The sequence below is a fragment of the Ascaphus truei genome, chromosome 6 (assembly GCF_040206685.1).
Source record: "Ascaphus truei isolate aAscTru1 chromosome 6, aAscTru1.hap1, whole genome shotgun sequence".
NCBI lineage: Eukaryota > Metazoa > Chordata > Amphibia > Anura > Ascaphidae > Ascaphus > Ascaphus truei.
The window spans coordinates 100,480,820-100,508,468 of record NC_134488.1 but is presented as its reverse complement, the minus strand read 5'-3'; the positions used below and the strand labels follow the sequence as shown (position 1 = coordinate 100,508,468).

The 27,649-nt window shown below is 43.0% G+C and overlaps 1 protein-coding gene across 3 annotated transcripts in view; it reads left to right on the top strand.

Annotated features, from left to right (window-relative positions):
• ODAD1 (outer dynein arm docking complex subunit 1) overlaps positions 1-19,384 on the top strand; it is an 84,721-nt gene extending 65,337 nt beyond the window's left edge. For all 3 annotated transcript variants that reach the window (XM_075605360.1, XM_075605358.1, XM_075605359.1), the window contains 5 exons: positions 395-563; positions 5,257-5,420; positions 6,644-6,747; positions 14,232-14,325; positions 18,623-19,384. In XM_075605360.1, the coding sequence (XP_075461475.1) occupies positions 395-563; positions 5,257-5,420; positions 6,644-6,747; positions 14,232-14,325; positions 18,623-18,709 (618 nt within the window). In that variant the 3' untranslated portion in view covers positions 18,710-19,384. The remainder of the gene's footprint in view (positions 1-394; positions 564-5,256; positions 5,421-6,643; positions 6,748-14,231; positions 14,326-18,622) is intronic.
• The last annotated feature ends 8,265 nt before the right edge of the window (positions 19,385-27,649 follow it).

Below are 27,649 nucleotides of genomic sequence, written 5' to 3'. Positions count from 1 at the left end.
ACGTTCCTCGTATACAGGCAGAACAGACGTTGCAGCCATGGGTAGGAGCTTCTCCATGCTCCAGTCAGGTACCTAATGCCAGTGCGCTGGTGAATACTGTCCTCTTCTTGGACTGGGAACTAGAGATTAGCACAGGAGAGGAGCAGCCAAGTATTTATCAGTGTTACTGTCATTAAGAAGGTGAGGTAACGGGGAGCAGTTAATATCCACGCCAGCAACATCTTCACTCCCTCTGCCCTGGGGAAAGGAGGAGAGCTGGGTGCTGGGGTGACCAGAGGTGAATCCCTGGAAGACTGCATGCAGCCCCTGGGTCGCCGTTTGCCCACCAATGATCTATGAGCAAGCCCACTAGCTAAAATGTGCAAGACGTATTGAGAGTGTTTATATGCCACAGATCAAAAAAGAAATTGAACAATTCAAAGCACAAGGAGTGCGACTGGACGAGGAACATAAGGCAATCCTAAGGAACATTGAAGGCAAGCAGGAAGAGGCTGTGAAACAAGCAGATGGCTACCAGCAACAGCTGAAGGGTATCATGAAGATATTAGACCAGGTGAAAGCAGGTAGGAGTCTGATGCTGGGTGGGAATCCATCTCACAGGTTATAGGAAAAATATGTTCTTATGAGAGCAGATCTGAGAAGGTAGAGTCTCTAAATAACTACACACTTACAAAAAGGTAACTTTAGAGCTGGGGTGGGAAAATCCAGTTCTCAAGGGCCATCAACAGGTCAGGTTTTCAGGATATCCCAGCTTCAGCACAGAGGGTGCAGTCTTTGACTGAGCAACTGATTGAGCCACCTGTCCGGAAAACCTGACCTGTTGTGGCCCTTGAGGACTGGAGATGCTCATCCCTGCTTTAGAGTGTTGCAGCGTACGAGGAAAGGACCATTGCAGAAAGAATAACAAGGCTTGTTTAAAGTCTACTGTTACAAAATGTGTATGTGTTAGTTGGGCAAATGCACGTGTTGTTACCTATATAGCGTAAGCTACATCATACTGCTGCTGTATGTATGTATGTATGTATGTATGTATGTATGTATGTATGTATGTATGTATGTGACCTTATGGCCATAAATTCTTATTCAGTGGTGTGATTTGCGGCCAATAAATGCAGGCTTTTGTGCTTGTCATGTAAGTGATACCTACCAAAAACAACCAATACAATGTTAAAATATCCCTTTGGAAAAATGCTAATTATTAATAAATAAGTTCACTCGATGTTAAACGTATGTATTTGAAATTATGTTTGTGCTTTCTGTTATGTTTAAGGGATTTGTATTCATACAGTAACACAGTTGAAGCAGAGAAACAGTGACATTTACAACACTTTGACCTTCACAAGTACTTACTGTGAATTGGAAATACAGATTCCTGAAATCTGCATTCATGGGAGAGTGTACTGAAATTATGGTCCTACAAGTGCTGAGTACTAATGGGAGAGCATTTCCTGAACTACTCATTGGTTGTTGGATTTGCATGGGGCTAATGCCAGTATAGTGTGTTCATAAGGATGAAGAGTTTTAAGAGGAAATACCAGTGACCCTACGTAAATATTGTATGACTTTCATGCAGATGTTAGTCTCTTAACCCGTTGAGTGCCCTGGGACGTAGCTACTACATCATGGGTTCCAGAACGCTGGGTTCCCCATAAAGTAGTAGCCATGTCCAAAATAAATGCTTGTTTTCATAGGGGAAGGTCACGTCCAGCGCTCCGATGGAGCTCAGGACATGATCGGAAGTGATGGTGGACAGAAGGGGGAGGACTCCTCTTCCGTTCCGTCATCGGTGACAGAGTGATCACAAGCGGTCACCTGATGGGAAGTGGTAGCCTGGCCCCACGACCCATCCAAAGGTTTAGAATCTAAACGAGGAGGACCTTTGGAGCTAAACTAGGCTATTCTCGGGTCCGGGGTGTTTCAATTTCCAGAGTAATTTACCTCCTGTATTTGCAAGCGGGGAAAAAACAAGATGGCAACCTGGGTCATCGAATAAGACAGGAGTGGCCAACTTCAGTCCTCAAGGGCCATCAACAGGTCAGGTTTTAAGGATATCCCTGCTTCAGCATCAGTGGCTCAGTCAATGACTGTGCTGAAGCAGGGATATCCTTAACACCTGATCTGTTGGTGGCCCTTGAGGACTGAAATAGGATCTTATGCAATCCCCCTATTGGTTCACTTGAGGGAGGCTGATCCAGCAGCCATAATAATTTCCCAAAAGGGACAACGATAAACAGCAAATAGAAAGGTACATTTCTCTGGACCTAGACGTCCCTCAATCTGAGCATTGAGAGGTTCTGTTACTAGAGGACTCTCATACTTAAAAAAAAAAAAAAAATCTAGTTGCTTTACATAGAAAAACCTTGCTGGAACATCCTGTATGTGACCAGGTAGATACCACTGCTGCTTTGTTTCTTATAAGATGTCTTTTCCGCAGCTAGGCTGTTATTATTACTGGTAGAGAATGTGAGTGCATTACTGGCTGCTTTCCTCTTACTGCAACCTCAGTATATAGTATGTTGCTGATAGTTACTTCACCTTTCAGAAATTCTTTTAAGTACTACAGTATCTAATGTCCTGTGCACCGGAAACCTGCAAATAAGCTCTGGAAACTAGTGCAGGCAGTGAGAGGGAACCCTAGGGAGCAATTCATAGCACAATCAAAGCAGGCCTTGTTAACAGCTTGTAAAATGGAGCTGTGGAATGGAAAGGGAAGATCGGTCTGGTTATTATCTAGATGCAATTCAGGGACCCCTTCAAATGATTTGTCAGTGTGTGAAGCAACAGATTAATTTAGTATCATCTTAGCCATTTAATTGTTAGAGAAGGGGTGCTCAGACTTCAGGTAACTAGGATCTACTTTTGCCTACCTCATCCTCACATGATTTACCATCACTGAAATTGATTTTTTTTTTTTAAATCATACCCTTTCTCTATTACTCCCCCCTCTTTCTGAACCCCCCTCTTCCTTTCCCTTACTCCCCTCTCTCTCTTACTCCCCCCTCGCCACCCCCTGTCTCTCTTACTGCCCTCTCTCTCTGTTATAGTGCAGGCGCGCGCACAACGGAGCGCATAGCATCACATGCACCTATCGCCTGAGCGAACTGTGAACTCAGATTTGCTCGCGACGGGGTGGCACGGCGTGGCTGTAACGTCACTTGGCTGGTTCGCCCTCATTGGCTGAACTGCTCACGTGATGCGGCCGTGACGCGAAAAAACTAAATCATTTGTCTTTTCAAAATTCTGCCGCGCGGTCGCTCTGTCTCGTGGTCGCACGCACTATGGCCGGCCTGTATCAGGTACTGTATTTTGTTCATGCCGCGCGTGCCGTCGCACACACTATGGCCGGCCTGTATCGGGTACTGTATTTTGTTCACGCCATCGCACACACTGTGTCCGCAGCCTTACTCCCCTCTCGTCTCTCTCACTTAATTGCTAGAGAAGAGGTGCTCAGATTTTTTTAGGTACCTAGGATCTTCCAGCCTCATCCTCACGTGCTCTACCACCACTGAAATTGACCACCCCCACTCACTTTCTTACTCCTCCCTCCTCTCTCTTACTCCCCCCTCTTTCTTTCTCTTACTCACCCTCTCTTACTCGCCCCCTCCCTCTCTCTTATTCCCCACTCGCTCTCTTACTGCCCTCTCTCACTATCTTACTCTCCCCTCTCTCTCGTACTACCCTCTTTTAATCCCTTCTCTCTCTCTCTCTCTTACTCCCGCCTCTCTCTTACCCACCCCTCTCTTACTGCCCTCTCTCTCTTATTCCCCCCAATATCTCTCTCTGTCTCCTCTTTCTCTTACTAACTCTTTCTCTTACTTAATTGCTAGCGAAGGGGTGCTCAGACTAGATCTACTTTTGCCAGCCTCATCCTCACGTGATCTACCATCACTGAAATGGACAAACCCACCCCCTCCCCACACCTCTCTCTCTGTCTCTCTTTCTCTCTCACTCCCCCATATTTTTCCCTCTCTGTCTCGCTCTTTTCCCCCTGTCTGTCTCCCTCCGGGTCCCTACTTGTTAAGCGGGGGTCCATCTCTGGCTGTAGAAGGGAGCCCACCCAGGAGGCCTATAGAGGAAGTTGGTCCCCGGAAAGGGCTCTTTAGACAAGGATGACACGACTCGTAGTTATGAGAATATTCCTCTGTAGGTTTTATTTATCAATGTCCATTGGCTGCAAAACTGGAGCAAAATATGGCACCAGCTTCATCGTAGGTGCTTTTTTTGCACAGTTTTGCTGCTGGAAGAATCTGATAAATGCATAGCGGTCTTCCATTTTATATAATGGGCGTCATTTAGCAAAGTCTCCCGGCTGCAAAACTAGTGTAAAACTATTACACCAGAATTGCCAAAGAAGAAAATACCATTGAGTTCTGTGGGAATGGTTTTTTTTCTTGATACATTTGGTGAATTGTTTTGCCCCAGTTTTGCTTGACACTTTGATAAGTTACTCTCCCCTAGTGGTTGTCTACTAAAGTCTCCCAGCTGGAAAACTGGGGCAGGAGAATTGCACCAGATTTAACAAAATCAAACTCCCATTGATTTCAATTGGAATCCTTTTAATTGATACTGGGTTTTTTTTTTGTACTGGGTTTGCCCCAATTTTGGAAGACCTAATCAATAGAAACCTATGTGTTTTATTCTACATTTTGTTATTGCTTTTCATGAGGGTTATTTACGTAAGTCTTGCGGCTCCAAAAATAGAGCAAAAAGAATGGAACCATTTGAAAAAACTACAATAGCTTTCAATGGGATGCATTTTCTGTGATAAATATTATACAGTATGTTAACCAATTTTGCCCCAGCTCTACAGCCAGGAGACATTGGGAATTAGTCCCCCATGTGTCCATCTGACTTTGTTTTCCATTGTGTGTTTCTCTGAGCATAAAACTCTTAGAGGTTTTACTCTGGTAGCTTTTAGAAGGTATTCAGTGTCTTCTGGTCTGCATTTCTATATTGTATGTATGTATATGTATGTCTTTATTTATTTCTATAGCGCCATTAATGTACATAGCGCTTCACAGCAGTAATACATGTGATAATCATTAATAATACAAATAACACATAATGCGAATAAGTGCTTCAGACATAAAGTAACATTTAGGAAAAGGAGTCCCTGCTTTGCTTAGTTCCTTAGTTGATTTGTTAGTAAGTCGTGGAATTGTGTTTCTCCATGCTAGCACATGCGTGTGCTTATGTCTATATTACTAGGTTCTGCTTGTCTGGCCACCTGTTAACACAATGGTACTTCTCCCGTAGGGATTGATTCTTTGTTCAAGAAGATAAATTGTGACCGCTCAATCCTGGATGACATGTTGGGCTCTTCATCCAGCATCCGTGAGACTAACATAATGCAGTACCTCGGCCTTATCGAGCAAAAAACTAACGAGATCCTGGCCACTCAATCCTTCCTCAATTCCAAGGTAGGTAGAATAACATCATCACCACGAGCTTGCACACCATTCAAAACGAGGCATGGTTAGAATGGATAATGCAGCATCAAGGACAAAGCATGATGTACAAAATGTACTCAGTCTAATACATTCCGCTACGGTTTCAGACAGGCAACAGGATATGAATATGACTGTGGTGCAGGAGTACAATCTCACTTCAGTTCAGAAAGCATTATACTGAAGAAGCTTAGGTTGCATTCACTCTTTGCCCAGGTCAGAATAAACTGTTTAAAAATAAATCTTTTCTGTCAATCTGCTTTGAATAAAGAAAAAATCCAGATAAAATAAAAGCGCTGATTGCTAAATTGTGGATCACACAATTTAGCAATTAATGCTTTTATTTGATCTGGATTTCGTCTTAATTCAAATGAGTTCACTGGGACAAACAAGGCAGATTGACCACATGAATATGAACTCCCATAGCTTCCCAATCGTCCTCATTACTGCTATGCTAGTGCTACCAGTGAAACCATATCACAGCCTTGGATTGAAAACCACTAATTCAGCAAGAACACACGGCAGATTTGGGCAGTGAAACTTTCCCCAAAGTTGTCCAGGGAATTGAGCATGGCTTTCAATTAATTAAGCCCTTCGATATTGGGTTATCGTGAATTGACATATTTAGGAAGCCCTGCTGGATGGACTGATGAGGATTCCGCTCTGTTTTTTTGTATAATACATCCTACAGTACCTTGCAGCACTGAAATGTAGGCCTGCACCTCAACCAAGAGATATGCAGGGTGGGAATGTGGAGAAGCATGTGTGACACAGGAAGTTTACTGTAGTAAATACAGTTGTTGAAATTTAATACAATTTCACCTGCTTTTCAAGAAGAAAAGTTAAGATGGTGCTTTGGGCATAGTATGGAAACCATGTAGCAGACTTCATTGTTCCCTCCGGCGCTTTATGGTGGGATATGTTGTGATATTCAGCGCCAACACTGCCATTGAATCCATTTGAAACTCACCAAAGTACATATGAAAGGTGTGTGATCAAACCCTTTGCTGTCAGAGGGTGTACAATGCAATAGCACAGATTGAAAGGTACAATCAACTGGAAGCGGAGTTAGGATACATATGATACACTGATAACTACACCACATTCCTACATGTTGAGACATGTTTGAATACTTTGGTTTCAATCAGACAACTAGCGCTACTCTACTTCATTTGCCTCTCTCCATATTTCTCCAGAACTATGACAAGCCATACGACCCGCAGGAAGCGGCCCGAGTGCTCCTGGGACAGCTGACAGAAATGCATGCACCAGCTTTTCACATTGAACCACCTACCACTGGGTGAGGACACTGCATCAATCCCTGATGCCCCTTGGAGTTTTGCTCTTGTCCTGCTGTTGAAGTCTGTGATTTGTCTTCCCTTTACCCATTCACCACCTTTTATTTCAACCCCTAGAATAAATTCAGCTTGCAAAACTGAAGGTTGTAAATTCCGTACATTGTAGAAGTTCTAGTTAAGCTAGTCAATAATATTATAAGCTGACGATAAGTTGATATTGAAATGTATTATTATTGTGGTAGTATCATTAGTCAGACATGGAAGTCATTGATATTTTAAGGACAGCTGGTGACATACAGTTTAAGACACGGCAGAGATCAGCAGGATCTTAGCAGCCCTTCTTCACAACTCCATACTCAAGGGTAGTGAAAGGTTCTTGCCAGTTAAAATGGGCCGGGGACCTCAGGTTGTCCCGGTCACCTGTAAGGTTCTTAAACTCAATACGGGCCGGGGACCTCAGGTCAGCCGGCCGTGACTGGAAACAGTGTTGCTCTACCCGGGGAGATTTAACCACGCCCTGGGCTGACGGATCTCAATCTGATGACGTACGAGTACTCGGTAGATGAAGAAAAAGACGGACACAGGGTAATTCTGATTCCTCGTCTCAACTTTATTGGAGTAAAACAATACTATTTATACAGAGAAATAAGGTGTTAATTGGAGGTGTTAATTAGAGGCGTAACAATATTAGCATATTACTAAACAACAGCTTCTTTCCCCAAACGATGGATTTGCTCTGTTTTTTGCCCCATTCTCTTAATCCCCTTTCCATCTCCATCTTTTTTTTTTTAACTCAAAATTGTTTTGTGGCGGGCTACAGAAATAAAATAGGGTGGGGGGGGGGGGGAAGGGGTAGTAGATAAATATGGATAATATAACTGATATAAATTTAATGGGTACAGACGATGGACTGGAGGGCATTGCGGCATGGAAACTTTGAGTTCCCATAGGTCATGTTGTTAGAGGGCCAGGGCCTCACACGTGTGGTGCAGGCCCGCTGTAATAATCAATTACCAGACTGAGCGTAGTGAGATATCCATGGGCCCCAGATGTTTGTAAATGTAGTTTGTTCATCCTCAAGGAGGTTCGTCGGCTTTTCCATAACCATTATATCATTCATTTTGTTACGGACTGCCTTTATTGTTGGGGGATTCACTTGTTTCCAGTTGCTAGCAATTTTGTTTTTGGCAGCAGAGAGAATATGTTTTATCAGAGCATCTGTATCCCGGTCTAAGTTCTCAGCAGGCCTGCTAATCAGGACTGATTCATTTTTCCATGGAGGGCAAAGCCCCACAACCCGGGGAATCAGCCTTTTGATTTTTTTCCAAAACCCCTTGATCTTGGGACACGACCACCATATATGTTTGAATGAGTCCACATGGCCATAGTACCACCAGCACACAGGTGAGGTTGTCGGGGAAAAAAGGCGAGTAATCAGGCCGGAGTGTAGTACCATCTGTGTAAAATGTTGAGATTAGTTTTTCTAATGGCGGAGCACCTGGATGATTTAGCCAGTCTCTCAAATATGTAACCCTAATCATCTTCCTTCAATTCTAGACCAATGTCTCTCTCCCAACTGAGTACTGTATATTGTTATCCTTGACAGTGTTAGCTGGAGCAATTAGAATTTGGTAAAGTAGAACTATTGTCCTTTTATGGTAAGCGGAGTTCATATACAGATATTCAAATGTCGTCAGTGGTCTATTGATGTAATTCTTATCTCTAAACGAGGTTACATAGTGTCTTAGTTGCATATATTGAAAAATATGCTTGGGATGCTTGGGGGGTACATTGTACTTTGTCTGGATTTCTGTGAATGACTTCACTTTGTTCCTCGTAACCATATCCCCTACTCTAATTATTCCTGACTTGCGCCAGATCTTAGAAGTACCTGTTTGGTGAGCATGTGCGAAGTCTGGGTTATCTACTAAAGGGGTTATGGGGGACAGAATAGTTGAAATGTTTTTTTTTTGTTTGCAGATAGTATCCCACACTTTTAGTGAGTGCCCAAAAATTGGAAGTGTATGGGCCTGGGTGGGTCTCTTAGATTTTACTAACCACAAGAGAACCTCCATGTTTGAAGTTTCAGCTTCCTGTTTTCTTTATATCAACCCAAGGTTTTGTACCCCTTGATAGGGCCCAGCAGATCGGGAGTTTAGCCTGGCGGTTTTGTAATAACACATGAGGTCTGGCTGGAACAGGCAGACCGATATAATGGGTTTAATCATGTTCCTCCTCTTAATTCTGGGTTTTCTCCCATGCCAGATGAAATCCGCTATCGCTCTTTCCAAGTCTCTAATATGATGTACAGTATAGGGACCTCCACTGGGTGAACCTGAAAGAGATATAGAATGCGCGGCAAGAGATTCATCTTAACCGAAGCTATACGGCCTGACCAAGATAATTGGAATGAGTCACATGTTTTGAGATCTTTCTTCAATGTTCTCATGATTGGTGGGTAATTCATGGGATACATTTCAGCGTATGTCCTAAGTATAAAAACCCGGAGGTATTTTAGTTTATCCAATTTTCATTTTATTGGGAATTGTCGTTTAATGTTAACAAGATTTTCTGGATATATGCGTAGGCTTATGGGCCTCTGATTTTGAGGGGTTGATCTTAAAGTTGGAGAGCTTCCCAAATTCATCTATGGATAAGAAGAGTTCCTTTAGAGAAGTTTGTGCGTCCAACAATGTTAGCAAGATATCGTCAGCGAACAGTGATATCTTTTGTTAATCGTTCCCGATATTTACCCCTGATATCTTGCGATTTAGGCGTATTCTGGAGGCTAAAGTCTAAATACAAAGGGCAAAGGAGAGGGGACATGGGGCTGCCCTGGCGGATGTCATTCAAGATTGTGAGTGGGTGTGATGTGTATACCGATGTATGTACTGTGGCCATGAGGATAGAATGCCTGTAACCCTCGTATAAATCTTTCCCCCAAGCCAACCCTTTCCAGGTTCTGGAACATAAAGGGCCAGGCTACTCTATCGAATGTCTTGGCATCTACCACAGAATCACTATTGGCCTCTTATTTATGTTGCTATTATGAATTATATTAATCGTCCTGATGTTATCTGAGGTTTGCCGCTCTGGTATAAAACCTGATTGTTCTGGATGGACTAGGATGGCCAGACATTTATTAAGACGTGTTGCCAGTATTTTACTAAAAATCTTTATATCGGTGTTGATTAAACTATAACTATGACACTGTGTCGGTTCTTTCCTTTCCTTCAGGATTACTAGAATGGAAGCTATGAGCATTTCACTGGGCAGCTGTTCGCCTTCCAATATTTTATTATATATTTTATTTAGGTGTGGAGACAGTATAGGATTAAACTTATTAAAATAGCGGACACACCATTGCGCAGTAAACTGGACAGGGACACTTAACTAAAACTATAAAAAACCTACTTACAAGAATATATCTTGCTCAGGCAAGGGATAGAATCTGTGCTTGTGCCACGTCTTCACCGCGATCGTTCACGGAACCCACGTGTTCAGACTGGATGGAATTCCCACAGATGGTAAACTGTCCAGTTTACTGCGCAATGGTGTGTCCTTTGTTCAATCCTTAGGATCACCCACGGAGTCATCCACAGGGTCACTCCCATTCGTCTGTGAATTTCTGGGACAGTTTATCATCTGAATCCGCAGTCCGTCTTTCATTCTTGGACTAATATTTGGACACCGGTAAATTGGACTAATAACCAATTTTTTTGTGCCGGGGAACGCATATTTTGTGTCTGTTGTTCTGCCTAACAGGTCCTGGGAGTATCTGTTTTGTGAGGTTCCCCTTGGCAGCTCATCTCTTCTAGTCACTTGTTTTTATCACTTGTACAATGGTTGTTTACACATATCACATAACACGTTAAATTGTTTTTTTTTAATTTATTCACATTCATTTGCACCTCACATTGTCTAGTTTAGGTTAGCGCTTGTAGGGAGTTTAGTTTATTTGTTTGTGAGTTTTATTAAAATAGAGATTTGAAAAGCCATAAGGGCCTTTGATTGGGCCGCAGGGTCACGTGACGTCATGTTACCATGGCAACGTGACATCACATGACCCCGCCCGTCATTTAACGCCAGGGCCGAGAGGGAGGCGCGAGGCGCGAAGGAGAGCAGGCAGGAGTGCGCACAGAGAAAAGTTTGCGCACCCCTGTAAGATATTCTGAAATGTTGGATACCTGTGAGGATGTTCCCCTATCTGATGTTTTGAGGTTGTAAAGGGTACTTTAATAAGTGACAAATTCTTTGTTTATATCAATTCGACTATATGTTAGGATATCGTTAGATGTTTTTAGTGCAAATATGTTTGTGCTGGAGATTTTATTTCGTAATTTTTTAGCCATTATTCTATCAGCTTTTTTTTCCTTATCATAAAATAGCTGTTTAGTCCAGTGCATAGCTTTTTTCTGTATTTTGTATTAGAATGCCCTTGAGCTCTGTTCTAGTCTTATCAATTTTGGATCTAGTGGAGGTCAAAAGCGAGTTCTGATGTGATTGTTCAAGTTTTGCCAATGTAGCATTTAAGTTTTTTATTTTTAGTTCTTTCCTTCTGTTTCTGTCAGAGACTATACTTATACGTTTACCTTGTATCATGGCCTTATGTGGAGTCCAGAGAGGTGGCCGCTGAAACCTGGTCGTTGTCATTCATACCAAAATAATGTTGCAGGGCCTTTGAGATCGAATCTCTAACCTCGGGAATTCCCAACATAAGGTCATTAAACCGCCAACTAAAGTTAGTTATTGTATGTTTGATATCTCTTAGAAGAATGATTACCGGGGCATGATCAGACCAAGTACAGTTTTAGATGATTCCCGCAAGATCATGTGATATTAAAATGTAATCTATACAGGTCTATTGGTTGTGGGGCCTGAGAAGTATGTATAGCTTCTAGAGGTTGTGTTAGCTATTCTCTATCTAGAAGGGCGTCGTTTGTTGACTTGGCCTTCAGTGTTCTGGAGTTTCTTGTACAGGAGGGGTGTTCCTTGTTATGTGTGTTTGCTCTATCTCTTGTGTGATCCAGGATGGTGTTTAGATCGCCTCCCGAAATCAGGTGGCCCCTCTTGTGTTGCATTATAGTAGGGAAGATGTCTTCCATATATTTAGATTGATTCTCGTTCAGGGCATAACCAGTGTTACCTCCACCGATCCTATCTTCCCCGCAACCAGCAGCATTCTGCCCTCTTTATCCGATTTCATGTGGTCTAGGGAGAAGGACAAGTTAGTTTCTATGAGGATGGCAACCTCTGCTTTTTTATTATGTGCTGGTGAGTGGTAAACCTGTGAAAATGCCCTATCTTTAAGTCTTACTTTGTCTTACTGTGTGTGAGGTGAGTTTCCTGTAGCATTATAATATCACCTGTACTTGATTTAAGATCTGAGAGCCAGCTTTCTTTTTAGGGGTGAATTGAGGCCCTTTATGTTCAGCGAAACAATGGGCAGATCCTTAACTCCGGCCATTTATCAGTGAATATAGATAAGTAAATCAGTGTTATTTTGCCCAGGGGTTCTGCTCCCTGTGTTCTCTTCATCACATGGTTGTGTGCATCTGTAATTTACCCAAGCAGTGTAGATATAAAGGGATGGGGGGGAAGGGGGAAACTAGGAAGGGGAACAATAAAAAGGTGTGGAAGGCCCGAGCTCATGTCGGGTTTTTGACTATAGGTTAGGGGGGGGGGGTGACCCAGAGTCTAAGAGTAGGTTAGGTTATTCTAATTCTAATTTCGTGACCTTTTCTACTTGTTGGGGTCTCCTTGGACTCCTGCATAGGTTTAACACTAAGGAACACCAGTTTAACATATTAGTACAACATAACATCTATATAGCATACTTAGCCTAAATTGGATAGCAGTGGTAACTGTTTGCAATGGTTCCTTAAATATTCAGGTAGTGGTCCAGATCGGTTGGGGCATAGCCTCCCACCTTACCCGTCTCCGACAAGGGATCGTCTAAGGCATGCCTGCCTTTAAGCGCTCTGCCGTGGCCTTTTTTTACATGAATTAAAAAAATTAATGATTTATTTTCCTATAGAAAAGATGTTTATTGTGATAAATTAATTAATATTGTTACCACTATACTGTACATTTTTAATAACATTTTCGTGAGATTTTTTGGTTTTTGCCCAACCCTGTTCTACACATTATGACTCCTTTTGTTGATAGATTGTTGTCATTTAAATGCAGTTAAGTTATAAGCACTTCTGCCAGAGCTACAGTATAAGGATTGAGAGCAGTTGCCATCACAACATTTGCTTTCATGAATGAAGGGGTTAAAGGAGCAGCCCAACCCCTCCCTTGCCCCCCTTTTATTTACATGAGTTGGAGTTGAACCTTGTTAATTTCAGCTCAGGGGATCGCCAGGTTCCTGATTTACAGATTGGCAAAGGTTCCACCAGTACAGGGGTGGCCAACTTCAGTCGAAGACTGAGCCACTGATTGAGCAACCGGTGCTGAAGCAGGGATATCCTGAACACCTGACCTGTTGGTGGCTCTTGAGGACTGGAGTTGCCCACCCCTGCACCATTACTTTAAGAAATGTAAATTCCCTGCATCATGTGAGCCACCTGGAAGCTGCAATGAATGATGCTGCGGCTTCCTATTGGCCTGCGTGTCGCAGGAGGTTCATTTGTTTCCCTTGGAAGGGACGGTACCTGCCGCTTTCCCTTTGAGGTATGTACCTCGGGAACCAGGAGGCCCTGGTACTAAAATGAAGTGTCATGTGCTGGATAGGGTCTATCTTATAGATTTAAAGCCACAAATTGTGTGGTTCTATGCAGGTGCGATACCGGTTTCCTCGGCTCTCTTAAGGCGGTCACTTTGTGTAATATTGTCTCAAATTACCCATAGATTCAGCCAGTCTGAGACTGTGCTCATTTTCTTGTGGTACTTGATGGGTTGACAGTAATGATTTATAAAACCGAGAGCATTTTCTAGAAGTGATTGTTGTATAGACACTTTATAATTATAGTTTGTTTACATCGTGCATATTTGTGGATTGCAGCTGTCTTTTAAATTGGTTACGTTAATTATGTACATGGCTGCCTCTTTATAATGTAAGTAAAAGAATATTTAGGCTCATTTACGCATAGCAATCATGTAGCAAAGCAGATTGTAAAAGCTTTGTTACATATTCTCAATATACCTGTCTACGTGGATGGAGGCTTGATTCTGTAATAAATAGTCATTCTTTGTTGACATAAGAGCCCCAAAAACAGAATCTGCAACACACCTGTTGTGATTAAATACATCAAATATATAACATTGTAACACAAATAGTTTAAAAATGGTACATCTGTTTATTATTGTAAGCAGTTGTGGCACAGATAGTCCAAACAAGACATACAGTAATGCTTCCAACATGAAAGTAACAATATTAACATTGTTAATTGTTTCACTGGAGGTGGTGGTGCAGCGCATTGAACTCTGGTTGCAGTCTGGTGTGCAATTCATTTTGTCACCTTTTTTTTGTTTATTTTCTTAGAGATGATTATGACAGTGACAGAGATTCCGCTGCGACAGAGGAGGAAGAGAGGCCCCTGACACACTCAGAACTTCGAGAAAGAATTATGAAAGGGGTAAGTTAAATCCTGTGAACACAACATTTTCAGCTGGTTTGTGTCAGCGTAATTGATAGATTTTGTATATAATCACAGAAAAATACGGATGGAGCACCACTCCAGTGGAGACGATGTAGAAAATAACCCCCACAACAATTCTAGAACATATCTGAAATACAGGTCCTACCAAGAACTAGCAGCTCACACTTCTCATTCAGAGAGGAAATGGAGCCAAGAAACCGGGTGATATCAGTCAGCGATGGTAGTGGGGCTTTAGGGGGGCGGTAGATGCCAGCAATAAGAACGGGCTTAGAATAGGGGAGGCAGATTTTGCCAACTAGGATAGAGATATATATCTTAGTTGGCAAAATCTGCCTCCCCTTTTCTAATCCGTTCTAGGACCTGTATTTCAGATATGTTCTAGAATTGTTAGCGGTATTTTATGTATGAATTTTTATATATGTTGCCGCTGGTATGACTTACCAAAATTGTGTGTATATATACATATACATTATATACACACACACACACACACACACACACACACGCGTGTGTGTGTGAATATATGTATATACTGTATATGTATGTATACACACAATTTTGGTAAGTCATACCAGTGGCAACATATATAAAAATTCATACATAAAATACATGTATACATTTATATTCACAATATATAGTATCTGTGCAGTTTATACTCGTATACCTTCAGACTTTGGTGCATTCTATTATTCAGGAGAGATGGGTCAAAATATTCCCTTTTCTGGGGGGGACTTAAAACACATTGCAGTCTAAATAACAACTAATGTGCATACCTACAGTATAGTTAATTTGTACAAGCAATGAAAGCAACAGTGTACCAGGGGATCTTTGCTACATAGCCCCCCATATGTGTAAATTATAGATACATGTAAGCAAGACATAATTTCACACATGCACATACATTACATTGTTGTGGGTTTTTACATGTCATGATAATTCCACAACTGGTTGCTTATAGAAACCTGCACACATGAAAAGGTAAGACAGCAATTATACGTAGAAGTGATGACAGTCCCAAGAGTAGGAGCCCCAGGCAGTGTAGCTGCTGTCACCTCCAATAAGAAACAACTTTGTGTTTCCTGTTGACCTTTTTGTCTTCATTTCTTAGGGGCATCCTGAGTGTCCCATAGAAATGTAAAAGGTATTGGGAAGCTTCTCAAATAAAGCAAATCTACCCCTCTAAGAAGCTCTTACCCCCAGGCTGTCAAAGAAGCCCCAGGGACCATGCAAAATGTATTACCAAATAGAAGATAGAAAAGCTTCAACGATACAGGAGAATGCAAATACACCATGATTTAAACACGTCACAATGTCCCAGACTGTATTTGACCCTTTCACTCCTACTAGCCACTTGTGTTACTGGAATTGCAAATACTCTTAAGCATTTGGCCATTGGATTTTTATTATTATTCCTATTATTTTTTGTTTATGAAGTGTCAAATGATCTTACAGTGCTGTACAATACAGAGCTGTTTTGCAGTGCTAGTATAACGTTGGGTATCTGAGTTGACCTTGAGGTGTATACTTGAAAATAGAGATTACAGTACATCGAATCCTTCCTGCTGCAAAACTGGGGCAAACCGATAGCACCAGAGTTATTAAAGGGAACACTCTCCATTGCTTTCACTTTAATATTTTACATTTGCTGCTATTATTTATACCCATTTTTGCCCACGTTGGGCAGCCTGGAGAATTTGATACTTCACCCATATTACATCCACTAATGAGAAGGAAATATATTGGCAGCTACCTGCTCCATTGAGTTTTGACGCATGAAGGCAGATTAGTAAAACACAATAAATACCAGTAAAAGGTTCTGAGAATATTTTGTTCTTTGCGATTTAGCTGCACATTTATAATTTAACAGATTCAACTGAAAAGGAGAGATCGGTAAACAGCCGACATCATTAGAATAAATGACGTTTTATCATTTCATTGCTGTGGATCCTACAGTGCAAAGAGTGATAAAATGACAAAGTCATTTTATGACTATATGTTGCCAGTTTGAATTTGATCTACAGGCCCACAATCATTATAATTAAAGACAGTATGAAAAACGGCACAATGTTTAAGATCTTTCCCGCTGAGCTGCAAGTTCCCCTAGATCAACTAGCACAACGTATCTCTAGCCTTGTAGCTTATTTTATACCCTTTTAACAATTCACCCTGTCATACGATATTAATGTGACAATGACACGGATGAACTGCCTGATAACCGTTATCTATCCTTTCCCTTGTAGCCCGAGGAGAGCCCCCAGCATAATTCTTTCCCAGCTTGATTATGTGATCCCGGTGACATTGCAGTTGAATCTAGATTTGTTTTTTTTCCCCATTTTCTCATGTAATATAAAAGTCATTTGAAAACAAGGACTTCGAAGCCATATACTGAAAAATCACAATAGCATTATGATAATGTATACAGACCACTGTGGAGAAGATATCAAAGGAAACCGTGTTTGAAGCCGAGTATGGCTCTTGCTGTGACTGAAACATTTTCCTTTGTTTTCTCCACATGATCTTTATACTCTTATAATGTTGTAATGTGATTTTGTTGAATATCACTTGAGTCATATTTTGTTGTCCCTATAGAAAGAAAGGAAAAACCAGTACATTCCACATTTTAATTTTATTTATTATTTAAAAGGGTTATACCTCAGCTGTTAACTAAAAAAAGATAACAGCAGATGTAGTACAAGAGAACGGAGAGCGCATTTTTTTTTCTTCCTACATGCCTTGTGACTGAGTCAATAGAGCTACCAGTTTAAGAATTAAGACCAGATACTGTATAATGGTGGCTTTGTGATATGGATCACAGAGAACTAGGCTGAATGCAATTCACTGTGTCCAGGCTTGCAAGTTACTTGCAGAATAATGGACTGCCCGCTTTGCCTTACGTCTGTACATTCATCGTCAACGATTACAATCTCTTATTTTGGACCGAAAACAAACTTTACTTATTTATCCAGCAGTTGGTACTTCTTGGCTATCCTATTGAAAACCTTTGTGCACACATAAAAGACATGGATTTGTAAAAATATACAGTAATGATTTTTAGTCGCCATGAAGAATAGAATGAGTAATAAGACCTTAATCATTGACCTAAATCTCATAAACAGTTATGACACAAATTCTCTGCTGGCGGACACGAATCCTCTTTCCAAATGCAAAATCAGAGACAGTAAAGGGAGTTTCTACACGTGTATGAAAGCTTTCCTGTTTGATTTAACACATAGACCCATAAACTTGTTGTGCTGAAGTTAAAGCAGTAATCCTCTCCATTTTGTATTTGAATTGTTTTACATAATCTAAACACGGGGCTCTGCAGAGCTGAACCACATTTTTCGCTCATTGGAGCCCTCGGCTCCAAGATATTTACCTTTTTTTGCGTGTGAAGTATTCTTAATATAGAGATGAAAAGGCCCCAATACTACATCCAATGACAAATTAATGAAAGGAGTGGAAAAAAGACTATAGATTTTTTTTCACCATCATTATTAGGGCACTTCTGGTTTTGAACCAGTTATAAATGCACTGCTGCTCATACATAGTGTAGCACATTTAGTGATTCTTGGGCTGCGTGACGCGTCCACGCTGCCGCTGACCGTGCTTGGCACGGTCCGCACAATCAATTTGAATCTGTCCGGCCACGCTCACGTGGCGCACGCTCACCCGTGCACTCGCGGGCGCTAGGCGTTTGCCGAGACAGAATTGAGTTTGAGATGCGCTGAAGGGTCACATGACCTCCTCAGCCAGTCAGCACCACTCACTGCTCGGCCACGCCCCCCCCCCCCTCTCGCGCTTACCGAAAAATGTTGCCGGACAGCCGAACGCTCATGCTTGAAGAGTGTTTCCACGTCTCTATGCAGTGGAAGAAATACATAAGACAGTATAATATTGGTAGTGTAGGACCTAATGACACTACTGTGACGTGGTAGTTTTAGGCTTAAAATATTTTGGCCAAAGTACTTAACTAAATGACCCATACTTATGAAGAAAGAATATAGATAGAAACATATGAATATACTAAATAATTTGTCATTGTATGTAGCAGTGGGGCCTTTGTTTGGTGGCAATTTTGATTTCTGGAAAGGGTCTCCTTGGCTAAAACATAGCAGTGCAGTACTGCCTCAGAGGATCCCCCTTCCCTCTGGTTCCAATTCTGTAAAACAAATGTAATCCTTTTTTTTTTAATGACGAGGGCTGTTTTAGGGATCACCATATAAGGAGCTCCATCTGAACAAACTCCATTCTTTCCTGATTTTTGATATTCCAGGTACTGAAGAAGGAAGAAAAAGAATCCAGAAAAGGGCATCCCGGCGAACCCACTCTAGCTAAAATGGCAAGCACCACCAAGAAATGATAACAGGAAGAACCCACAGCTATAGAAGAATTGCAGATTTATATGACAACATAGACTATACCATTTGATAATATATCAGAAGATTACAGGATCCCTTTTATTATCACTGGTGTCATTTTAAATGAAGTAGTTAGAGAGGAGTGTCCCCCCAACTCCCCACTGTCAGTACTGTCTGCTTGCCCTTACCCTATGTGTAAGGTAGAGACCGCTTTCCTTTATTTCTGAGTCTCCCTTCCATTGGTGAGATTGTGGAAGGGTTTTTTTGCATATGGGTAAATCCAAGAGGACCTTTCTGAATTCCATTTCTTACCTGCACAATAAGAGGGCGCCAAACAGAAAGAAGTATATATTTGTGTTGGTCAGCCATGGTGGTGAATACACTTAAATAAACTGTTCAAAGCTGCTTCAATGTAAAGTGTGTTTCACATTTACTTACTCACTTACTGGGTGGGATGTCTTGGGCAAAAATCCTATGTGGCCAAAAGGATGACACAGATTTGTTTTATTGGATTAAAAATATGTTACCAATTAGATGCATTGACATTTACTTTATTTACAGATATATAGCAATGTTATGTCAAAAATGAGTCAGAAGATGTAGCAGCCTGCTTCCCAGAAATTGACATAAATTGAAATTGTCAACTCTGTTGGTTCAATAAAAGGTATCATACTCCCTATTCCGTCTCCCTTGTTTCTTGATTGATTAAATCTGATGGAAGAATGGTTTATTATAAAAACAAGAATCCCCGTGTATGTATTTGAGGTCCAAGAATGCAGTTTGCACAGTAGATCAAAAAAGGAAGAACCAAGCATTTCTCTACTTGATATATTTAATATGTGGTGCAACAGTGACATCCTGTGTCCACAGTAAAATGTTCCTTAATCTGACAGCTCCTTCCTCGCTTCATACTAACAATAAAACGGTTACTGCTCTGTTCATTGAGCCCTTCAGATTGGATGGGATAACCAATTTTCAAATAATTACGTCTGATTGTTTATGAAGGTCACTATAAAACGGTGAAGATTATTCACTCCTGGCTACAAAATGTAGGCAAAAAGCTCCATATTTATCTAAGTAAACAAATCCCATCAAAATAAAGGCCTTTCATTTGATAAAACTGGTGCAGATCTGTGGCACTGACTTTTCCATAGTTTTGCAGCTGGGAAACCTTAGTAAATAATCCTGCATCTGGTTTCTGAGAGTGACGGTAGGTGACAAGCACATTTAGTACCTGCTATTACCGTTTTGCAATATCTGTTTACAAATAATGTCCTATGTCTCTTCTGTATCTAAAGAACACTGGCTCGCTACTGAACTCAAGTCAAAAGCAGAAAAACTAAAAGAAACATTGCTGTCCCATTTGGCTATGTTGATTTCTGGACAGTCTCTGCTGTTATCCCACCTCTGCCACCAAGAGCCCAAGATTTACCACCATACTGACCAACTCCTGGAAACTTTCTTTAAGGAAATGTTATATGGACAATCTTTCATTGACTTGCTTTAGTCATAAGGAATCTTTTCAGACAGTGTAAATAAATATAAATGTTTCAGTGAATTATGAGGGCGTATCCATGGCCAGTATGGATATAAATGCCAATGGTGGTTAGTCATTCTAGGTTAATTTTGAGACAAATCTTGTCTTTAGAGGGCCAGTCTTAGGGCAAGGTGTAGCTGGTGGAGGTGTGCGTGCGCATGCACGGGGATCTTCCATTATGCGCAGTGGCCTTCTGCAACATCGCATTGTCATGGCGATGCAACGCTGTCGGCATGCCGCCTTGGGCCCCGCCAAAGGTATGATCAGCCCGTCACAGCACTGCTAAATTGCAATACTATTTGAATGGTAAAAAAATATTTCGAAATGATTACAATAATGTATACGGCGACTGATTGATTAAACCTTTGATTGTTTAAAGACCTTTGGTCATTGTTAGTGACCATATTAGTTTAGCGCATGTACGAACAGCAAACGCCCGCTCGCCACCCGCGCATGGGCGATGGGCACTTGCCAGATGCTCGTGCGCATGCATGATTGGCGCTTAACAGCTGCAAATGAGCGGCCGCCAAGCGCCGATTGTGCATGCTCGCTCATCAGGCGCCGAAAGAAACCTGGAACTTTTTTTTAAAAGTCAGGAGCCGGGCTAAAGTCCAAAAAAAGGGACGTCTGGTCACCCTAGCCATTGTCTTTCTAATCAGCGTAAATAAAGGCATGCTGAGGTAATAAGTGCCAGAGAAACAGACGCAATTGGTGGTATCTGTTTAAGGCAGTGATTATAGTGGCCGCATGTGATGGAGCGCTAGGCGTCACGCGCGCCTGTCGCCCGAGTGCTGGGTGAACAGAGGTGGAGGTGTGGCGGACCCGTCATCAGGCTGGTTCGTTCTAATTGGCTGAACCGCTTACGTGACGCAGACGTGACACAGCCATCGCGAGAATGAAAATGTATTTGTTTTTTTCAAAAATCACCACTATGGGCAGCCTCATAGAGTGCTGCCCACTAAAGTGTTTGCTGGTGCACGTGTTGTGTTGGGTACCTGCCGGGTGATCCCACACCCGGGCGCGCAGATGATGCCGGTGATGCAGATGGGATCCACGGTCCGTTGATGAAACGCGACGCCTCCGCCTCTACGGTGGGTGGGTCCTTTGTGGATGGTACCACCTTTAATAGTCTCTGAAGCATAGATGGATGATCTGGTCCCACATCACCCTGATCCAGGATGCAGCTGTGTCCTGCCTATGTCCCTATTCTCTGGTTCTACAGGGACAGTGTCCCTATCTATGGGCCTGTCCCTGCAGCAACCACAAGCTACACAGTGTAGTTGGGGCCTAGCTGGGGCCTAGGGGGTCTCTAGCCTAGTGCAGGTTTCACAGACACCTGCACATACACAACCTACCCAATCTGCATCCCAGCTCCAACTGGCGTGGTCCTCAGCGAGCCAAATGTACCTATTCCCTGGCAGGGGAATCCTGGTGTCCTATTGGCTGCTGTCTGTCACCTGACTATTTACCCCTAAAGCTCCAAGGATATGTAGTTCCCATCGCCGAGCCTTCATATAATGGCCACCGCATCTCCAGCACCTCATTACGCATGCGCGCGCCTAACTAAGATGGCGGTGCCCTTCCCGACATCCCGCCAAGCAGCGCCGTGGGACCCGGTCGCCCCTGCAACAAACCGCAACTCTCCTTACTGCAGCAGAGGTGAACAGAAGGGAGGGGAAGTGAAGAGACCCTAGAGGGGGGACCTGGGCTACATCTTGGAATCTTTAATTCAGTCTCTCCCTCGTCTAATTTGAAATACTCAATGGCAATTAAAGTTGTTCAGGGTCCCTAAGGGACACTTAGTATAGTGTTTAGACACCGGATGTGTCAAATCCTTTTTGATAATAGTGTCATATGTTCCATTATGCGCTGTTTAAATGGTCTCGTAGTTAAATCGACATTCTTTATCGCAACCACACCAGCCATGTATATTATAATATCATTGTTGCAAGTAATGAAGGATTGAATTAAAAAAATTCTAGTTCTATCCATATTAGAAAATCAAAACCTCAAGTGGTCTTGACTTAGTGTGTTGGAATGGATTCAGGCGGCTGGGCGATGAGGTAGCAAGGTTGTAGAATAATGGGCGCAAGGAACTTTTGTCATACAACAGTCTTTTATTTAGGTCCCCAGGCATGGGGACCGCACACCACACTTTAGACAAAGTTGTAATGGTTCTTTATTTCTTTATTATTATTATTATTGATGCTTTATGCACTTCCATGAATGCCCACTAAACACTCAGAGGGAGTTATATTTATTAGTTGCTTAATTGTTCTAAGACCCGGGCCCCCCTTGTTCTTCAGGTCGGGATATCCCTCTGTATTATTCCATAAATGCTAATCCTATTGGGACATTTAGCGGTTCCTGTACAATTTGCCCTAATACCCATTGTTGGTGTGGGAACTGCCACTTCCCTGCTGCCGGAGAGGACTGCTAATGCAGCTCAATGGTTAGAGCCAATCCACCGGCACCCAGGAGTCCTCTTTACTGATGCCCTCTGTGGCATGCCGTTTGCATACTTGAAAGCTTATATTGGACTCTTAATCTTCTTATGGGATCCTGACTTATAGGGTACTATCCCTATCTACAACATAAAAAACAGGGGGCCATGCCTGCGCTATTACTTTATAAACATTACTTATGCACTCTCCTTGAGGCTCCTCTACTCTTGTCCTCCTAGAACCTAACCTTATCGAACTTTCCCCTCCCTTTATATACTCTTTGTGATGTCATGATCCCATGACAACATATGGTGGGGTCCGGTACAAACTACCATACTAGTAACCCTTTAGTGGGGGCGTTACACTAATATTCTACATTTTCTTGAACTTGTATTTTTTTTTTTTTAACTTGTAACTGGGATGGTCCTGTTGCCTTTCTGCCTCCTGTCACCCAAGCCCTGATAGGTATTGCAGACTGTGACAGAATGATTTAGGGCTTTTGACCTCCCTTCTGTGATCCTCTGACAGGAAAGGAGGTGATAGTGTGAGTGTGTGTGTGTGTAGCCAATGGTGGTACCGACACTATGCCCTCCCCTTCTTAATGTCAGAGGGAAGTGCTAAAATTAGTTGGGCAGTCCAGACTGTAGTAGAAGATTGGAGGAAGGGCTGTGAGTCTTTCCCATCAGGCATGAGTGTGCCCACTCCAGCCCCTAGGGGTCTGGGGAACATCTACTGCCACAAAGGCCTCAAGACTGACACTTAGGCCTCAATACTACCTGAGGTCCTGCACCATCCAGAGGCTTGCAAAACCTCTGATCAGCATCTGCATCGCTGTGTATGTGTACCACCTGCCAGTGACTGCCAATAAAGTACCCCATTTCTATATATATTCCTGCCTGAGTTCTCAGTCTATCGGGTAGGAGTATGTCTGTAATGTGCACCAGTGGGAGACTGTCTCTGGCTATCCTAGGGCCACTGGAGCTGGAGGCGCTGACACCAAGAGCGAACTATGAGAAGCCAATGAAAGCCTGTCCTGTTCCCCATGCCATCGTGGACCACTTAGCATCTCCTGGACCCTCGCAGGTATGCAAGTACCACAATATTGGTAGCAGCCGTAAGATCTCCCAGAGGGGGAGGGGGGAACAGTGCTACAAACTCTTCCTCATTTGTTTTTTAAACTAAAATGGTACACACAGTAGAGCTCCCCTCCCAACATTTACACATAGAACAGTCCCCTCCCTCTCTCTGCAATTAGTACAGCTCCTCCTCTATATACTGTACACACAGTCACTTTCCTATCCCTTCCGGCAGGCACTCAAGCAGGCAGAGGTAGGAGTCAGTCTCTCACTGCAGCCTCCTCTCCCCTTTCCTATCTGAAAGCTTTTGACCGCAGAGCAGCATCTCTGAAAGCTGATTGGATAGAATTCAAAATCTGTCCCGGTGCCAAAAAAATCATGGAATTTATTAACGCCGCAGGCATTTAATGTCCAGAATGTACACCCATTTGTCCTATAATATGTTCCCATATCACTCCTCTGCACAAGTAAAATATGTTCCAAAGCACCCAAAAGATTCAAACATCCTTTGTCAATGTGAGAGTTCTGGCAGAGCTTTAACAGAACACACATTTTTGCTGTTTTATTGGAATAAATGCTCCTTTCATTATACTGTAGCCACTTTTTTTCCCGTGAGATTTTTTTCCGTTTTGATTATGCAACATGCTCGTCAGCGAGAGAAAAACACAGTACTGTACTGACTAAACTCATATTTATGTGGCAAGTAGTACAGAGGCAGGTTTTTTTCAAGCATTTCAATATTGAATTCACCACCCTTCAATGTAATAAAATTCAGACAGAACAAGATGAATCTTAACTTTAACTTCTTCTAATTGCTTTTTTTTTTTTTTTAAATATCTTTCCTTTATTGGTGTCATACAGCGAGTAGGTACATGATACAGAAACTGGTTAGTAAGTCAACTTGTGTATACGGCGCAGTACATGTACATTACATAGGGGAGGTAAGCGACACACAATAATCCCTTTTCCTTTTTCAGAGATGAAAAGAAGAGGGGGAGACAAAGGAAGGGTGGATAGATGGGAACGACTTTGGGAAAAGAGAGGGGGAGGACGGGGGGGGGGGAAGGATTTAGATATTCGTTGGTCGGGGGGGGGGGAGGGGGGGGATGGGTGTTACTGTAAGGTTTATGTGGGGGTTGGTAGTCCTGGCCAAGGTTCCCAGACTGTATAAAATTGTGGGGTTTTTTGTTTCAACATTGCCGTCAGTTTTTCCATATTCATAATTCCGTCTATCCTGGAGATCACTGTCCTTCTAGAGGGGGCTTTAATTTTCTTCCACGCCGCCGCAACACAGCATCTCGCAGCCGTCAATATTGCCGCTGTGAGTCTGGCAGCAGGGGCAGGGAGGTTGTCGATTGGTTTTCCCAGCACGTAGGTCAGCGGGTCCAGGGGTATTTCTATATCCAGGGTCTCGGTCAGGAGGCCCTGGATCCGGGACCAGAATCTTTGGATCTCCGGGCATGTCCACCAAATATGGGACATGTCCCCCCTTTGACCACAACCTCTCCAGCATTCATCTGAAGTGCCTGGGTAGATTTGGCTCAGTCTACTCGGGGTCAGGTACCAGTGAAATAATATTTTATAGATGTTTTCTTTTGTGACGGAACAAATTGATGTTTTGGTGGCTGCCTCCCAGATATCCTCCCAGTCCTCAAGGTCCAAGTTGGTATTTAGAGCTTCGTTCCATTTCTGCATATACAGATGATTGGGGGGGGGCTGGGATGCCTCAAGCGTTTTATATATCTCTGATATGAGGCCCTTTTGGTATTCGCCTTTGAGGCAGAGGGTCTCGAATCTGGAGCGCGGCGGGAACTTTAGGGTAGGGGACTGGGTTCTAAGGAAGTGTCGAAACTGTAGGTATTGGAATGTGGGTAAATCGGGGGACGAAAATTTAGCTCTTAGTTCTAGGAGGGGCATGGCCTCGTCTTTTTCCAGCAAATCCGCAACCACTCTGATATTTAAGCCTTGAAATTGGCTGAATTGGGTTCGGGCACACCCGGGTGGGAAGTCCGGGTTTCCGAATAAGGGGGTCAATTGAGAGGGGGTTGAAGCTAGGCCGTATTTCCCTTTGGTTTTTAACCATGTCGACCACGTGCATCTCATAGCCCCGAGGCCAAGTCTCAACGATTTCTTGTTTTTGTGGGATGGGGACCACAATAGAGTTGGGAGGGTGTTCGGGGACGCGTGGTGTGTCTCTATCTCCAGCCAACAATTGGAGGCGGGGGGGCTGTTCCATACCACCGCCTGCCTCAATTGGGCTGATTGGTAGTATCGGAGTATGTCCGGTGCCCCCAGGCCCCCTCTCGTCCTCGAGGCCAAGAGTACTGACCGTGGGGCCCTGGCTCTCCGTTGTTGCCAGATAAACCTTAGGATATGGGCCTGGATATTCCTCAGTTCTGCTAATGGTACAGGGACAGGGAGGGTCTGAAAGAAATAGAGTAAACGGGGTAGGATATTCATTTTGGTGGATACTATTCTTCCGAACCAGGAGATCTGGTGGGATAGCCAGGTCCCTAGATCTTTTAAGATTTGGCGGAAGAGGGGGGTGTAGTTAATTTGGTATAGTGAGTTATATGAGCTCGCTATTTTAATTCCAAGGTATTTGATATGGGAACTATTCCATTTGTATTTAAATTTCTTTTGTAGGGCTGACCAGACGGGGTTCGGTAGGGAGATGCTGAGCGCCTCCGACTTGTCAGTATTGACTTTATAAGCTGACAGTTGGCCAAATTCGTTGAGGAGTTTTTCTAGGTTAGGGAGGGAGGTGAGGGGGTCTAACATGGTGAGGATTATGTCATCGGCGAACAGGGATATTTTGTATTCCCTGTCTCCGATTGGGATACCTTTAATAGTGGGTTCAGTTCTAATTCGGGCAGCCAGGGGCTCTATGGATAGGGCGAAAAGTAAAGGGGAGAGGGGGCAGCCTTGTCTAGTGCCGTTTTGTATTTTTATTGGGTTGGAGCGGCCTCCCGGGAGTTTTAGTAGGGCTGTTGGGTTAGTATAGAGGGCCCGTACGCCAGTCAGAAATGGTCCGGAGAAGCCGAATTGGCCCATCGTCTGGTCGAGGTAGGACCATCTGATGCGGTCAAAGGCCTTCTCCGCGTCGAGGCTTAGTATCAGGGCCTGGGATTGTTTGAGGTGCACGTGGTCTATTATATCAATAATTTTGCGGGTGTTGTCAGAGGCCTGTCTTCCTGACACAAATCCCACCTGGTCTATATGAATTAGTCTTGGGAGAATAGGATTCAGCCTGTTTGCGAGAATTTTGCTGAAAAGCTTGAGGTCGGAGTTTAGCAGGGATATTGGGCGGTAGCTGCCGCATTGAAGTGGGTCTCTGCCCTCTTTATGTATAATAGCCAAATTGGCTGCTGACATAGTGTCTGGGATCTGTTGATCCTGCATGAAGGAATTGTACATTTCTAGGAGGTGAGGGGACAGGGGGGCTACAAATTTTTTATAATAACCGTTGGTAAATCCATCCGGTCCAGGTGTTTTAGCTATTTTAAGTGAGGATATTGCTTTTTTTAGTTCCTCTTGAGTTATTTTCTTATTTAAGAACTCGAGTTCTTCTTGTGTGAGGGTTGGGAGGTTGCATTTGGTTAGGTAGTCGGAGGTATTTTTGGCGTTATCTTTTGGGTGGCCAGTGGGGGGAAGGTTGTAGAGATCCGTGTAGAACTCTGCAAACTCATTTGCGATATCTTTCTCATTATAGGAGATTAGACCGCTTTTAGTCCTGATCTTTGTAATCTGGGTCTTTGCTTTCATGCCTCTTAATTTGGAGGCCAGAAGTTTGTCCGCTTTATTGCCCCTATCGTAAAACCGCTGTTTGGTCCATTTCAGGGCTCTCTCTACCTCGTCAAGTTGAAGCAATTTTAGGTCGGATCT